At 50.0% G+C, this 16,674-nt stretch overlaps 1 protein-coding gene across 2 annotated transcripts in view; it reads right to left on the bottom strand.

The window, feature by feature from the left end:
* Positions 1-16,674, bottom strand: part of Ptprf (protein tyrosine phosphatase receptor type F) — an 88,987-nt gene that overhangs the window by 28,706 nt on the left and 43,607 nt on the right. For both annotated transcript variants that reach the window (XM_048351066.1, XM_048351067.1), the window contains exons 7-10: positions 14,824-14,934; positions 3,391-3,660; positions 681-1,262; positions 312-448 (exon numbers count right to left, since the gene is read on the bottom strand). In XM_048351066.1, coding sequence (XP_048207023.1) covers positions 312-448; positions 681-1,262; positions 3,391-3,660; positions 14,824-14,934 — 1,100 coding nt within the window. The remainder of the gene's footprint in view (positions 1-311; positions 449-680; positions 1,263-3,390; positions 3,661-14,823; positions 14,935-16,674) is intronic.

Below are 16,674 nucleotides of genomic sequence, written 5' to 3'. Positions count from 1 at the left end.
CCATCTGTACACCACAGGTGCCTCATGGACCACAGGCCAGAGAAGCTAACATGGACACATGGCCCTAAGAGAACTTCAGGGCTCTGCTATTGCCAAGTAAGTCACAGAGCCCAAGAGACCCACAGGCAAGCCTTAGGAACTCAGCCTCAAGCACAAGAGTGGTAAGTACTACAGAATCATATATGCCACAGATTGCACAGAAAAAGCAGTCTGTGCCCACAAGAGCCATGAAGGCCTTCCTGGGGGCACCCCCCAATGACTCTCAGGAACAGAGAACCCCTCCTTCCCCCACCTTGACCCCTATGGCTCACCTGTTGGCCTTCATCCTCTGCTGCCCAGTACACCAACTCATACTGGATGATCCGCTCCTGTTGGGGCCGTAGCCAGGAGAGCTGGATCCTGGTGTCTGATTCAGCCTCTGCCTGGAAGTCCGCTGGCTGTGCTGGCACTGCAACACCCACCCCAGGCTCTGTCAGCTTCTCCACACCCCAAGGAGTACCCCAAGCAGGGGTACCCAGGGAAAGAAGGGAAAGGGAAAGGGCTCCACACTCTCTCCCTCATCCTGTATCCCAAGTGATGCATCCTCATCCTCCTTCAGCTCCCAATCTCGCAGCCTGAGGGAGGAGAGGCTCTACCACAGCCTCATGCAGCCTATCCCAGAGCTACCCAGTCCCACCTACCTCCCTGCTGTGTCTTGACTTGGATGGTAGAGCTGGGTGGGCCATCGCCCACAGCAGTGAAGGCGAGTACTCGCAGGCTGTAGGTGATGCCAGGCAGCAAGCTGCCCACAGTTGTAAGGAGCCCCGCATCAGTATTGTGCTTATGCCAGGCACTCAAGGGGCGGCGTGAGTCTGGAGTATAATAAACGCGGTATCCCCGCACCAGGCCATTGGGTTCCTCAGGTGGCTCCCACTGTACCAGCATGGTGCTGGCACTCAGCATGCGAGCCTGCACACGACGTGGAGGGCTGGAGGGAGCCTGCTCACCCGTGCGTGCTCGCACAGACTCACTGGGTGGCCCTCGCCCAATGCTGTTCACGGCTAGCACTCGGAAGGCATATTCTGAGAAAGGGCTGAGGCCACCAATGCTGTAGCGGGTAGTGGCCACCCCGTCTACCTCCTGGAAGGGGCCCTCTGTGCCAGCTGCACGGTACTGGATGCCATAGTAGGACACAGGCTCCGCATTTCCAGAGTCCCAGGTCAGAGTGACGCTGGTGGCAGTTGTCTCTGTTACCAGAAGATCAATTGGAGGCTTTGGCAAAGCTGGGGACAAAGTACAACACTTAGAACTGCCCAAGGTCATGACCCTGGGAAGCAATCCTACCCATGAGCATCATCCACAAATATGTGGTGTAACCACCAATATGGCCAAAGCAAATTTTGATGACTGGCACCTAGAAGGGCACAGCAAACCAGGCCTACTGGTGCTTCTGGGCAGCCTTGGGTCATACCCCATGTAAGTACGTAACACATTATTACACTCAGATACTCACATTGGCCTACTACCTACTAATAAACAGACCTAGAGGTGGTATATTCTTTGAGGTCCCATGAAGATGTAAATCAATCATCCAGACTAGATGGCCGACACAATTCTGTAGCTTACCTGTACTTATGTGGTGGCATGTGTTTTATAATGAATGTGTGAGAGGGAGATATTTCCTAAGGGGTTGGCCTTAGAATTTAGAATGAGAGATAGGGCCCTACAGATTGGCTCAAATGGAAGGTAGAGAAATCTCAGATACACAATCATCCAATGAATGATTACTGATTTCCCACTAAATACCAAAAACTGCATGGGAGAAACAATGCCACAGGATGACGTTCTTTATACTCCAGTGAGAGAATCAATGAACAAGTTGGTGATAATCATGTGCAAGGACAGCAGGAAAAGGGTGCTGAGATACAGAAAAATCTTCTTAGGCGGGCTGATTGAGGAGGGAAAGTACTACAGCCTGAGGCACAAGGGGGAGATGAGCTCATGACAGGAAGGGCTAGGCAGAAAGGGAGCAAGGCAAACTGAGAACAATGTATATCAATGCATGCTAAGGGTGGGAGGCAAGCTAGTCCTAGGAGACCACGGTAAAAGTCCTGATCCTTATCCCAAGAGCAATGAGAGTCACTGACAGTTAGTTGTCTCTCCCTTTCTTTTTGTTTTGTCTTTTTTGTTTTTGCCAGTCCTGGGGCTTGAACTCAGGGCCTAAGCACTGTCCCTGGCTTCTTTTTTTTGCTCAAGGCTCGCATTCTACCACTGAAGCCACAGCACCACTTCTGGCTTTTTCCATATTTATGGTGCTCAGGAATCGAACCCAGGGCTTCTTATGTGAGGCAAGCACTCTACCACTAGGCCATATTCCCAGCCCTCTCCCTTTCTTAAATGGAGTGACATGAATGGAGGGACAATAACTGCAGTGGTAATCACTAGACACTATGTTGGAAATGAACTATACAACTTGTGGTTGGGCACGGGAGGGAAAAACTGGGAGAGAGCAAGAAAAGGGGTGACCCTGTCCAAAAAGAAACATACACTTTACCTGACTTATGTAATTCTAACCCCTCTGTACATCACCTTTATAGTAACAATTTTAAAAAGTTAAAAATTACAACAACATGAGTGACATGGGTTAGAGGATAGTTCAGTGGCATAGTGTCTGCCTAGCATACAGGAGGCTCTGAGTGTGTTCACTATCACTGTGCAAAAGATGGGGGTGGGGAGTGACACGATCCTAGTGGATATCTTAAAAAGATGACTCACATTGCAGAATAGAGGATGAATAAGAGGTGGGGGCAAGAATAGAAACAGGGCAACCGGTAGAGCCCATCACATGTGTATTATGTACATGTATCTGCTTCCAGGACTTCATGAATAAGGAACCGAAAACCCTAAATGACTACTATTTCACCTCATATTTCTAGGAGGCTGTTCATGTTCAGTCCAAGGGTCTGGTAGTTTGAAGTAGTTGGGAAGAGGCTGAAGATTCAGATGACCAAGGTTTAAGTCCTTGCTCTTGTGATTTACTTCTGTGTGACCCTGGGCAAATAATGTAGCCTTTCTGTACCTTAGCTCCCTTATTTACAAAACAGGGATAAGAACATTTGTTGCCCAGACTAAAGCTAAGAGAAGAAAATAAACCATGTTTATCAGCATGATGCCTGGAACTCAATACATGCTAGCTATTGGCATTAAGGCTATGAATAACAGAAGCTCCTCTCCCTCTAAGGGTACAAAGGATCCAAGACAGGGCACCCAGAAGAGGGTAATGATGGACACTTTCACCTGTCTATGCCCACAGCAGTCAGCTTCTACTCATTTGCTATGGGAGCTAGGATTTCTTAGAACCCCCTGTGACAGGGAAGGGCACCAGCTGTGGCAGGCGCCTGGTGTACTTACCTTTCACTGTGACCTGGGCTGTGGCCTCTATCATACCCAGTGAGGAGATGGCCACACAGGTGTAGTTGGCAGAGCGTACGACATTGCTGAGCTCCAGCACATTGCGGCCCACTGGCATCTCGTCCTCCTTGGTGAGCTCCTCAGCCCCCATCATCCACTTCACATAGGGCATGGGCGCACCCACTGCCACACATGTCAGGTTCACACTGCCACCAGGCATCACCTCCTGGCTGCTGGGAGGGATGGAGAAACGAGGAGCCACACGGCGCACTGCAGGAGGAGGGAGAGAGACACTCACAGACTAGGTAGGACACGAGTTTTGAAGGGCAGGGGCCCCTCATCCAGGAAGCCCCTCTTGTCAGAGCCAAGCCCATGCTCAGAGACAGGAGGGGTGGCGTCCCTGGGCCCTGGCTCACCATATCCCACCCCATTTTGGGGCTACAAGTAGTTCTTGCACTCAGGCCATCTAGCACATCTTAACGAAAGTTCTTATTATCAAGCTCCCATTTTACAGTCTGAGACATTGATGCCCAGGAAAATTCTGTCTGTCCAGGACCACAGACAGCAGACTCAGTGCAAGGTCCAGGCCTGGTCAGGGCCACAACCTAGCTTACTTCTGACCCCCTCCCCATGCATCTCCAGAGGGACCAGCTGGGATACCAGAGAAATCCAGGCCCTAGGGTCAGGGTCCTCACAGCATGGTTGTGGCAGAGCAGTCCTCAACCTTCAGGCCAAGGGAAAGAGCAGTGGCATGGCCACCTGCTGGGCCTCAGCTGTGCTCGAGGTACAGCCTGGAACCCAGAAAGCCTGGGCCAGGACAAGGGGTGAGGCGGGCCAGGGACGTGGTCTGCGGGCAGAATGGGCATGACGATGGCAGTAACATGATGAGGGCATCGAACAGACGGCCTTCTGTGCCAGTGAGCAAGGATCTCAAGAGGAAGGGTGGCTGTGTCTGGCCACAACCCCCAGCCTTGGACTCCCCTGGCCAGAAGCTGTCCTGAACTTGTCAATCCAGAGTGCAGCCTGGAAACATCCCCTGAACTTGCAAGCTTGGTACAGACATTTGGAGCATGCAGAGAGGGGGGAAGACAGACAAGACCTAGCTACATGCAGGCATGTGTGGCATGCAGACAGGTCATGCAGCTGCTGGGCAAAGGCTTGGGTGTGTCCTCATGAGTACCCTTACACATAGGGCTGGAGAAAGCAGACAGTGAGACTAAGTGACCCCAGGGCACTATGAGACAGGACTTTCCAAGAAGCCTTGCTGAAGAGATAGGCATGCAGAGTGGTATCCTCATGATACCCAATCAGGAGCAACTCACACAGTCCTATATCACAGGATCAGAGCTGGGCCACTGGGTCCAACCTCTGACCTCACTACACAAGGGTCATTCACCAAGTCACCACCAGGTGGTCCGGCTAATATCATTCACTGCCTAACTTTCAAATCTATCTCCAAATATATGGGTTACTATTTCTAAAATCCAAGCCACCACCTCGCTCCCTGGATTACATAAGTGGATGTGATCGTCATTGGTTTTCCTGCCTTGTGTCATCCTCTGATCCTTACCCAATCAACTTTCCATAAACAGGTGGCAGAAATCTGTCACTCCCCTGTTTAACAAGCGCCTGCATGGTTCCCAGATGCTCCTCTACCAGCCTATGAGACCTCGCACAGCCCTTGCTTCCAATACTTCTGTGGTCTATTTCACTCCGAGTCTTCCAGAGAGAAAAAAACAACACTGGAAGGCCATAAGGACACCACCACGACTAGCTCACAAGTTAGCTCTGCATCCTCAGACTCACATCAAGTATTAAGAGGATCTTGCAGACATCCAGAATTGGTATCCCAATGTCTCTTTTATTTCTGTTCCAGTTCTGGGGCTTGAAATCAGGGCCTGGGTGCTGTCCTTGAGCTTTCAAGCTCAAAGCTAGTACTCTTCCACTAGAGCCACAGCCCCACTTCTGGCTTCTTTTCTTTGGTGCTTAACTAGAGATGGGTCTCATGGACTTTCCTGCCTAGGCTGACTTTTAACTGCAAGTCTCAGTTCTCATTCTTTCCTTAGTAGCTAGGGTAAGAGGCATGAGTCACCAGCACCTGGGCACTATCCCTGATCTCTTCAGTTCAAGGCTAGTGTTCTACCACTTTGAGCCACAGTGCCACTTCTGGGTTTTCTGGTGGTAAATTGGAGGTAAGAATCTCATGGACTTTCCTGCCTGGACTGGCTTTGAACCACAATCCTCAGATCTCAGCCTCGTGAGTAGCTAGGATTCCAGGCATGAGCCATCGGCGCCCAGCTCAGGGCCTCATACATGCCAAACAGATGCTCTACCACTGGCCTACACTCTCAGTCTCATCTTCATTTTCTCCAGGGGAGCCATCTCTCCCCCAATTCTTTTTTTTTTAATTTATTTATTAAACAGAATTTTTTTTTTTTTTTTTTTTTTTTTTTGGCCAGTCCTGGGCCTTGGACTCAGGGCCTGAGCACTGTCCCTGGCTTCTTCCCGCTCAAGGCTAGCACAGAATTTTTTTTTGACAAGGTGTTGTGCAAAAGGGGTACAGTTACATAGTAGGGCAGTATGTACATTTCTTGTGTTATCTTACACCGTGTTTTTCTTTCCCTTCCCTAGGTCAGGCAGACATATATACAATATACAATGTACCCAAGAACATAAGCAGTAGCCACGTGGCCTACACAAAGAAAATTCGCCTAGGTCTTTAAATGTAATGTCTACAATAGACAGTATGTCGACAATAGTCTATATGAACATACATACATAGCTTTTGAGCTATTGTGATCCACTGAGAGGTCAATTTTTGACCTTTATGTGTTTAGTTGTTTGGTTTTAGTTACATAATGTAGGGTCGCTGACCCAAACCTGTGGGAAATACCATGTGACAAGAGGTTTTTGGTTTCACAGACCTGGTCTCTACTGTCTCCCCGTCACCTCATCTTAACAGTCATATATCAGGGAGATCCTGTGTTTTGTGTTCTAGGCTTGTCTCACTCAACATTATTTGTTCAAGTTCTGACCATTTCCCTGCGAATAACAATATTTCACCATTCCTAATCACTATGTAGTATTCCATTGTGTATAGGTACCATATTTTCTGGATCCATTCATCTGTGGAGGGGCTTCTGGGTTGTTTCCATATTTTGGCTATTGTGAATTGTGCAGCGATAAACATGGAAGTGCAAATGTCTTTTTGATATCTTGGGACCTGCTGTTCAGGATAGATGCCTAGAAGTGGAATGGCTGGGTCATAGGGTAGGTCTATATTGAGCTTTTTGAGAAACCTCCATACTATTCTCCAAAGTGGTTGTACTAATTTGCACTCCTCTCCCCCAATTCTTAGTACATAGAGTGTGTGACCCAGATTTGACTAGCAAATAACAACCCTTGGATCTTTGTGCAACTGTGTGAAAAGTGTGTCTGTCTCTGTCTCTCTGGTGGTAGCTTAGATGCTAGAATCGCCTTTTTCAAGACACAGGAGAATGTTTAAGAACCAAGGTGCCAACAGTGGAGAGGAAACCTAAGAGACAAAGGCAAACAAAGGCCTGAGCAAACTGAATACCCGACTCCAGCCCTTCCCAACATCAAAGCTACTTCTACATTTTTTAAAGTTTTACTTTTGTAACACAAGAGAGTCCTTGCTCTGTTTACATTAGTTTAAGTGTGTGTGTGTCTGCCATTCCTGGGCTTGAACTCAGGGCTTGGGTGCTGTCCTTGAGCTTCTCTTGCTCAAGGCTAGTGCTCTACTACTTAAGCTACAGAGCCACTTCTGGCTTTCTTTCTTTTGATTAGTTTATTAGAGATAAAAGTCTCAGGAGTTTTCCTGCTTGGGCTGGCTTTGAACTACAATCCTCAGATATCAGTGTCCAGAGTTGCTAGCATTGCAAGTGTGAGCCAATGGTGCTCAGCTTAAGTAGATTTTTATCATCTGTCCTAATGCCAGAAATCAATGATGATAATAACATGTCACAGATTCAGTAATTCTCATGGCAGAGAACAGAAGGGTTCAGGGTAATGGCTGGCAAGATCCCCCTTTGAGAACTCCCTTCAGCTGGCACAAGGAGAGGCACATATAGAGCTGCTGCCAGCCTGGGGCATGGGTATTTCCTGGGCTCTGGAGCTGGCCCAGGGGTGGGGGGCATTGACTGTGTACAGGCTTAAGACCAGGCCTACTGAGGAAGGGAGAGTTCCAGCAAGGAGAAGAAACTGTAACTGAACCAGCCTGTCATTTGGCCCGTTGCTCCTTTGTTCCCTGTTGAGGAGTATGGTAACAGGTTCAAGAGAGCACTCTGCCAACTTGAGCCACAGCGCCACTTCTGGTCTTTTCTATATATGTGGTGTTGAGGAATCGAGCCTAGGGCTTCATGTTTATGAGGCAAGCACTCTTGCCACTAGGCCATATTCCCAGCCCCAAGAGAAAACCATTCTTGAGTACCACAGTGACCTGAGGTTCCCATGTCATTGCCTCATAACCACAGATAAGGGGAGATGACAACATGGACACTCTTCTTTACCACCTTCAAAAATATAGTAATTTGTGTGTTGAAAAGCTTTAGAACCCTGGCTGACAAGGCTTTGGGTGAAAACCAGTGGGAAATGCAGTTCTAGCCGACTTAGAAATGGGACTTTGAGCCAGGAAATGGTGGCTCACATATGTAATCTTAACTACTCAGGAGGTGGAGATCTGAGGATCAGTTTGAAGCCAGCCTTGGCAGATAAATCCAACTTGTTTCCAATAAGTAAAAAGTGAGTAGTGGTATGGCTCAAGTGGTAGGGTGCAATGGTAAGCAGGGGTGGGAATCATCAAAATAAAACTAACAACAAAAGAAAAACCAACTAGATGGCTTGTGCCAAGGAATTTTCAGGGAAGGCTGCCAGTTTAACTCTGGTCAGTGGTGAATACTGAGACAATATCAGATCTTGGGTGGCAGAAGCAAGAGAACCAGAAGAAGAAAGTGGGTGTTTGGCCAATAAACCTTGGATCTGTATCTAAACAGCCCAAAAACTTAACTGGACAATACTCCCAAACAGTCCCAGAAGACTTTGTGAATCAGCCCTGAAGGTCAGGCCAATGTTCTGGGCCACTCCTTCAAAACCTCCAACTTCAGCTGCTGTCAAAAAATTAAGGCCCTCCGGGAACCCATGCTAAGATTTATTTATTTATTTATTTGGTCAGCTGTGGGGCTCAAGCTCAGAGCCCGGGCACCATCTCTGAGCTTTTCACTCAAGACTAGTGCTCTACCACTTCCAGTTTTCTGGTGGTTAATTGGAGACAGGAGTCTCACAGGACTTTCTTGCCCAGACTGGCTTCCAACCTTGATCCACAATCTCAGCTTCCTGTGTAGCTAGGATTACAGGCATGAGCCACTGGTGTCTGGGGTTTCTTAAAATTCACATGTCTCTTCCCTGTGGGCTGGGAGGTCACAATGTCTGAAGGGTGGAGGGAATCTCTTGTTGTCCCAAGCACCAGTGGGGCCCTGTGCCCTAGGCCTGCTTGGAAAGTCATTCCCATGCCAGCAGCCAGGAGTAGCTGATGCCTCACGGAGGGCAGCCTCCATCCTCCTCCTGCTGTCACAGCACAAGGCCTCCAAAAGGAGCTGGACTCACCCTGGACTCAGTCTATTGACAGAAGCAACAGCAGGGAAGGAAAAACTGGAGCTGGGAAAAATGCACTTAGGGTCTAATCTCAGGCTCCAACAATGCCGGTCTATTACCGTTCCCCGACTATCCTTAGTGCTGACATTTTGTAGACAATTTCCAAAACAGGGCCCTGCCATTTCTGGATTATATTTCAGCTATAAGTTTTAAGTCTAATTATTTGCACTGACAACCCCCTATAATAGGGCGGTGCGGCGCCCAGAGGCATCAGCATTCAGTGGAGTGACAGCCTAATCGCAGGGGGAGGCAGCCCCGCAATCTGCATTCACTCGCGGAAATTTCTCTGATGAAAATAACACAACATTAAGGAGGGGATAAGGGGCAGGATCCACTGTATCAAGATAAAATAACTCTTTAATAAATAACCTTGTGGCTGCCGCAGAGCAGTAATTAAATGCTGGCGCACCCGGCACACAGTTTTAAGTAAAGCTGGAAAAATGTAAGATGCAATTATCAGCGCCAAACAAATTACCAGCCTGGCAAATCCCCCTGGAATATTTAGAAACTCATTTCTCCTTCCCATTAAATATTTGTGCATGTGCTTATTTTTGGTGGGACCACAGTGTGGGTGGTGGAGTGGGGGGAAGGGAAGGGACAAAGGACCCAGAGGGTGGGTGACTGGGAGAAGTGGCTGCAGGCTGGGCTATCTGCTGATGACTGTTTTCTGACTGTCCTGGCAGATCCGCCCGGTCAGCGAAATGGTATAACTGAAATGTCCCAGAGCTCAGGAGTGCATACAGATGCACACTCATAGCTGATATTTGAGCTCTAGGATGCAGCCCTCCTCCTGACTGAATTCTCTCCCTTCTGGATAAAATTCAAGCCACCAAGCATGATGCAAAGAAGACCAAATGGCTTGAGTCTGCTCCCTAGGGCTATGATTCTGCCCTGAATTCCAAAGTCCAGTGGATATGTGAGTGACCACTAGGCACTAGCTGGCCCTGCTTTGAGGGCAGAGGCCTGGCTCCAGGAATAGACAGGAAAAACAAGGCCTAATGGAATTGCTCTGGAATGGGCTAGAGGGTATTTCCAAGAAGCCCTATCTGCCCAGCCTAAAGCTAAGCTGCATCTTCCCAAGCTCCCATAGGGCCTTGCCAAGTTATAGTTGCCTGTTTAGTCATTCCAAGTATAAGTAACCTGGATCTGAGTGCTCAGCACTCAGTTGGATAGAGATGAGGACTGTTAGCTGGCTTGCAGAGCAAATACACTCTACTGTCAAACAAACAGAGGTGAGCTGGGAGGCTCAGGCAGAGTGGCAGGTGGGGTGATACTAATTTGAATTTGGTTGAAAAAAGATGACAGTGTAGGAGGACTACTCAGTGAGCCAAGATAATGATGATACATGCTCTGGGTCATGGACACCAAGCTCCTGAGGTAGATCAAGGCTCACCTCAGCCAGCCCTAGTGTGCCTCACTGAGCCCCCATGAAGGAGGAGGAGACCTTGGGAGGTCTCAAAGCCAGGGCAGACACTGTACTCTCAGAGGGACAACTCACTCTATCTAAGCCTCTTCCTGTGTCTCCAAGTAATTGTAGCTTTGCTTAGCATGACTTATACAGGAGTGGCAAAGGTTACAGAACCCTCCAAGTACATGTCAAACACTATAGGCCTAGAGATCCTTCAGACCATAACCCCCACCCACCCCCAACCGTTCCTGAACACCACCTGGAACAAACAGCTTACCTAGCCTGAGTGCAAAGGTGGAGTGTGATTTTGTGCCATGCACATGCCTGCCCAACAACTCTACATGTAGAGGGGAACCTGGCTAAGGGTACATGCAGACACATGGTGCATCAAGGACTCAAGCAGCAGAAACATGCGGGGCAGGGGGCCTGCCCACCCATCCCTGGTCCTGCCTGCCAGCCCCAACAGTGATGAGCAGAGGCCAACAGGCGGGCAGGCACAGCAGGAGTGAGCCTGAGGAATCTGACCGAGCCCGCTGGTCCCTACTGACGGGCATATCCCGTTGACAGACGAACTGTAGATGGATAAGAAGTGAAAAGGACCAACCTTCTCGCTGATCTGAGAGATGAGAGTTTGGGTTGATGGCAGAGTGCGATGAGGATGAGGAGGGAATAAAAAAAAGACAAGGAGAAACACAGAGAGAGTAAAAACAGGCCAATCTTCATCTGCCCACACAGCATGGAGACAAGACAAGACTCCTGTGTCCCCTTGCACACACATGTGCACACAGACCACGCTGCTCACAAAAGACTCAGGACTTATGGAGGACACAGTGGACAGGGCTGGGGCCCACCAACAGGTGCCAGGGACGCCAAGGGCAGAAGTGGACACCAAGGGTGGAAGGAGAGCACGGGCCAGCCCCCATACCCTCATACACACCCCACAGCTCAGACAGACCCAGTGAACTGGACTGGACTAGGGTCAGAGTCCACCCGACCCACAAACCCAGCAAGGCACACAAGCCACTAGAACCCCACTAGCTTGAGGAAGCCCCCCAACCCAATCTGGGTGCCTGTAGGGAGAAATGTATGGAGGTACTACCCCTGCCTGTTTTAGGCAGTTGTGGCCCAGCAGCCAGGTCTCTGTAGAAAATGAGAAGGGTGGTGGCCTTGATACAGGTAGGCCAGGCTCTGTGGAAGGCAGGACTCCACCCTGGTCCTGGCAGCTGTATGCTGAGAACTGAAGGAGAGACGCTGTGGATGGAAGGAGAGAATGAATCACCCGGGAAAGGAGTCAGATGGTGACAGAAAGAGGCTGGTCCTCTTAGCATGTCTGGGCCTGCTAGACTGTGGGTGGAGCTGCAGGCAACTGTGAACAAAGTCAGACATAATTGCAGGATGCATCCCCTATCCAGTGCTAGCCCAACAACAGCAGAGGGCAACTGACCCTCATGTGCTTCCAGTATGCATGGCACTGAGCCAGGAGCTGTACTGTCCCACGGAACACAACATCACAGGGAGGAAGTGAAAGCCCTGGGTTTGGGGAGCAGAGAAGGGACATGAGGAAGACACTGAAGCTAAGTCTGAAGAGGAGATGAGGCCTAGGGCTAATGGACACACAGAGAGAAGAGAGACCAATGGAGACAAATGCCAGTGAAATCACTGATCCAGAGCAGAGGGACCCTACAGGGTAATTTACCCCTAGGTGGCATGTGGCAGTGCCTGGAAATAGTGTGGCTATCTAGGCTGGCTTGATTAAGGGTTGTCACTGGTGGCTAATCAGCCAGGGATGCTCTAAACATCCTACTTTGCACAGGAGAGCCCTCTGCAACCAAGAATTCCCTAGTCTATGGGCAAAATAGACCGTACCAACCCAAACCCAGAGACTCAGGCCCCAACAAGAGCTAGGACCTATAGGAGGCCTTCTACCTGTGCAGGGACAGGAGGGATGGATGCCATTATGAAAGAAACTCTCAAAGCAGGTGGGTCAGAGCCAATGATCCCATTGGCTAGGGGGCTCTTCCATGGCAGTCCACCATAAGTAGGGCTCCAAATACAGAGCTGCTGTTTAGTATGACACAGACTAGCTGGGCTTGAAGGACTTCCAGCACTGCTAGGGACAATAGGCAAGAGACTTTGCCAGGTATGAGATGAGAAAGTATGGGGAATTCTGAGGCAAGGGTCTTAGGAAGCTGGGCTTTTTAGCTGTGTAGAAATTTTTTCAAGCATAGAACTTTAGAGAAGTGGTCCTTAAAAATAAGGGCCCATAGGAATGTGGGAGGGGGAGAGAGGACATGCTAATACATTAGCATGCCTGGAAAGAGGAGCTGAACCCCCTACATTCCCTGCTAAAGGATCTCAGGAATGGAGCCAGCTGGAGGAATTCAGAAAGAGTGATGGGGTGAGAGATAGGCCATGGTAGGAGCCATTGAGAGTCCTGCCTAAGCCCACTGTGTGGATGATGGGGGCCTGTAGACAAAGTTGCATAGCTGGTAGAGATAAAGACTTCCTTTGTCAGTGTCCCAGGTGCTAGTTAAAGGCCACCTTGAAAGAAAGCCACTACCCCATCTCCAGGGTTAGAGCCAGCAGGACAGTGACATCGGACAAGGTTGCCCAGCTAGGAAAATGACAGGCTCTATATACCTCTTGGATCTGGGCCTTCTCTTCTTTCAGAATTGCCTTTGGCAGTTCCATCCCCCAAAATATCCCATATGGCAATACCCAAGCAGCTGGCCTGGGATAGTGTCTCTGCTGGGCCTCTCCTCTCCCTGGTGCAACCATATACAGACAGAGGCCACCTGCCTGGGGCCTGAGACCTCTATACAGCCAATCCTCCAGTGTTTTGGGAAAGGACCCTGTCAAGGGCTGTTGAAGGAGTTAGTCATTGCAAAGGGTCTTCCCAGCCTCTATCAAATGTTCAGCCTGGGTCAGAGTGGGGTGAAGGCTGTGCCATTTCTAATTCTACTCTTCTCAACCATTTGGGAGGTTGTTAGGCTCCTGGTTTTTCTGTCCTCAAATTGTTCCCGAAGACAGGCACCAGGTCAATGGAACCTTGGTGAGGACACCTGAAAACAAGGTGGGCAGTGGGGGACTTCTATCCCATACTCACAAAGTGTCTTCAGCTGCCGGGGGCACAATTTCTCCATCACAAATGACTCCTCAGCAGCTTGAAGTGGCCACTAAATGGCTGGCAGCTGGAGGCCTATCCTGAACTACCTTGTGTGTGTCCTGGTGCACAACAGACCCTTTCCTCTACAAATGCCAAGCAGAAACAGTTGTTTTGTTTATTTGGTTTTGGTGCCAGTACTAGAGGACTTCTTGCTCCGGCTCTACCACTTGAGTCATATCTCCTGTCTGGCTTTTTTTTCTTGCTGATTAGTTGCAGAGAAAGAATCTTATGGACTTTTCAAGACTCTGGCTTCAAACCTTGATCCTCTGGATCAAGTAGGTAGGATTATAGGTGGGAGCCACTAGCATATGGCTAGGACAGTTTAACTGTCCTCTTTAAATTGTTCAGGAGGGCTGAGGGAACAGTAGGTGAGTAGATAGGCTTCATGGGTCTTCCTGGGAACCAGGAACCGTGCATACCAACCCCTTGCTCTCAGGAAGGGGCAAGATGGTCAGCTTTATTGCCTTTGGGCTGTAAGTAAAGACTTGACACCCCCAAATGGTTTCCAGTCCCTCTGCTATGTACCTAACTTTGAAAAGCACAAAATCTCCTTAGCTCCCATAAGGAACACACAAATAAACACATTTGGTGCTCACCCATGATGATCCAGAGGGGTTCACAACTTCCTCTGCCTGACCGCCCACAGGAGGGGTCTGGCTGGTGATGGAAAACAACAGGCTCCTCCTAGAAGGGCTCAGGGGACAGGTGTACCTGGTCCATTCCTGAGGCCTGACTGGCCTAGAGCCAGAGTGGCCCTGGAGCCTGAGGTAGGTAGGAGGACAGATGAAAGGAAAGCCAGGCCACATGTGCACACACACACACACACACACACACACTCACACACTCTGAGAAGTCTGCTTGGAAGTCTCCAGACTCCCACAGGGCTCAGCGCCCAGTCAGCAACAACCTAGAAGAGATACAAATGCTCCCAGGGGTGGGAATGGGGTGGGGATTGTTTGTGTGTTTCCCCAAGGGCCTGAAGGGAAGGAAGACAAGTAGTGGCACACGCTAGGAGGCTGCCCAGTGGGAGCTGCTGCTGTGGCTGCTAGTGCTGCTGCAGATGAGGAAGAAAAGAGGAAAGGCGAGGCCCATGGCAGGTCAAGTGTCTACATCCAGGGCTTCAGGCAGAATGCATGGCAGGTACAGCTCAGCTCCAGAGTAATAGGAGCTGGCGCTGCTGGGTCCTTACCTCGCACATACAGGTTGGCAGGGGCCGAGTAGCGAGTGCCTGCTGAGTTGGTTGCCACACACTCGTACTTGCCTTGGTCTGATTCCTCACTGCTTTCAATCTGTAAGGCACCTGTGGGGACACAAGAGGAGAGGTCAGCCATGGCACATGTTGAGTATGGCCTGGAACATGGGGCTCTTGACAGCCTGTGTGGCTGTGCTGAGCAGCAGCTGCAGCTCACCTGGGCTGTCCTGTACCTGTGCTGCTTCCAGGAAGCTCTCCTACACAAGCCAAGTGGCCTCTGGGCTAGAACCCAGGGTAGTACTTGGAGCACAATCTCTGATTCACCAGGGGCTAAACCTCACCCTTACTGGAGTGTTCCATACTCTAATTCTCCAAGAGCCTGTTTGCCAGTAATCATCTCTTGGACCCACATCCCTGCCGACCTGTAGACCTGGTATCCCTCACTGCCACCAGAAGGAAGGAAGGGGCTTGTGAGTGAAAGCCTCGGCTTCTAGCCCCCATCCTCTCCTCCCACTCTCCCGCCACCCTGTTGGCCCCACCCATTCCGGCTCCTCTCCTCCTCCTGGTCCTCACTAAAGTGCTTCGACCCACCACAGCTTCTGCATAATTCAGGAGGCTAATGGAGGCTGTAGTTCTCACTCGGACCAGTGCCCTGAGGGGCTGCTCTGGCCACAGGCGGACAGACAGGAGCCAGGAAGTGGGTAGGGTGGGGTGAGGGAGGCAGCTGAAAAGGACCCTTCCAGAGGATGGAGACAACCTGGGCTTGGGCTTCATCCTGCAAGTCCAGGTGAGGAGAGCCCAAGGTGGAAGATCATACCCCTTTGCCGAGTCCCAGCCCCAGCAGTAAACACTTGAAAAAAGCTGTGAAAGCATACTGGGCAAGCTGTCTGCGACAGTGAACCCCATGGCACAAACACCAATCCCCTCCCTGGAACAATTTGACAGACAATTACACCCACACAGGATGGTCCAACGGACAGTTATTAGCCTCCACAGGACACAGTCTGACAGAAAACCACCTCCTGCGCACAGAACAACTGGAGTGATTCCAACAGCCCCAAACTCCCACCCCAGGGCAATAGCTGATGATCGCACCTACATAGGACATATAGAAGCTGCCAAGCCCACCTAGCTGGACTGAACCGGAACCACAGGAAGACTTCTGAGCAATGCTCTCATATACAAGGGCCAAGGAGAGACCACTATGGGACCAAGGTATAGCTCTTCACGAGGGTCCATCTTCCACTACCTACAATCAGCAAGGGCTATGAACACTCAAAGGTCTGGGAGCTGGAGGTGGGGCTAGAAGGGACATCCATCAGTGCACAAGGCTAAAGTGATGGCCTATCTCTAGAGTCTTGACTTCAGTTCACCCCCACTGATATCAGGGGTTATCAGAACCCAGTGCACATGCCAAATACCCATCTACTGTAAGAATAGCCCTGACAGGCAACCAACAGTTATGTTTATGGGATGGATGGACACTATTACAGAAAATGTTCATTCAAGCAGGTGAGGGTCAGGCCCCTGGCTGGTGAGGGCTGCCCTCAGGTCAGTTCATCAGGGTTATCAGGGAGATAGATGGGCGGCTGTCATCAAAGCCTAGGAGGTTAGGATTCTGGCTCACAGGAGAAGGAAACTCCTCTGTGATAAAAGCCTAAGACTGGTCAGGAGACCCAACACAGACCTTGTGCCTACTTGCACAAGGAAACTGTCAAATCTGGTACTGGTGCCAAGCTCCAGCATCAGGGAATGCTGAGTCAGCAGGTGTTGAGTGGATGTGCAGAGAAATCCAAAGGGGTGGGGGAGGATCCAGAGAAAAGGGAGTTTTGTCCTGAGGACGACAAG

Source organism: Perognathus longimembris, chromosome 7, assembly GCF_023159225.1.
Source record: "Perognathus longimembris pacificus isolate PPM17 chromosome 7, ASM2315922v1, whole genome shotgun sequence".
Taxonomy (NCBI): domain Eukaryota; kingdom Metazoa; phylum Chordata; class Mammalia; order Rodentia; family Heteromyidae; genus Perognathus; species Perognathus longimembris.
Note: the sequence above shows the minus strand (reverse complement) of the source record. Positions and strands in the feature narration are given on the sequence as shown.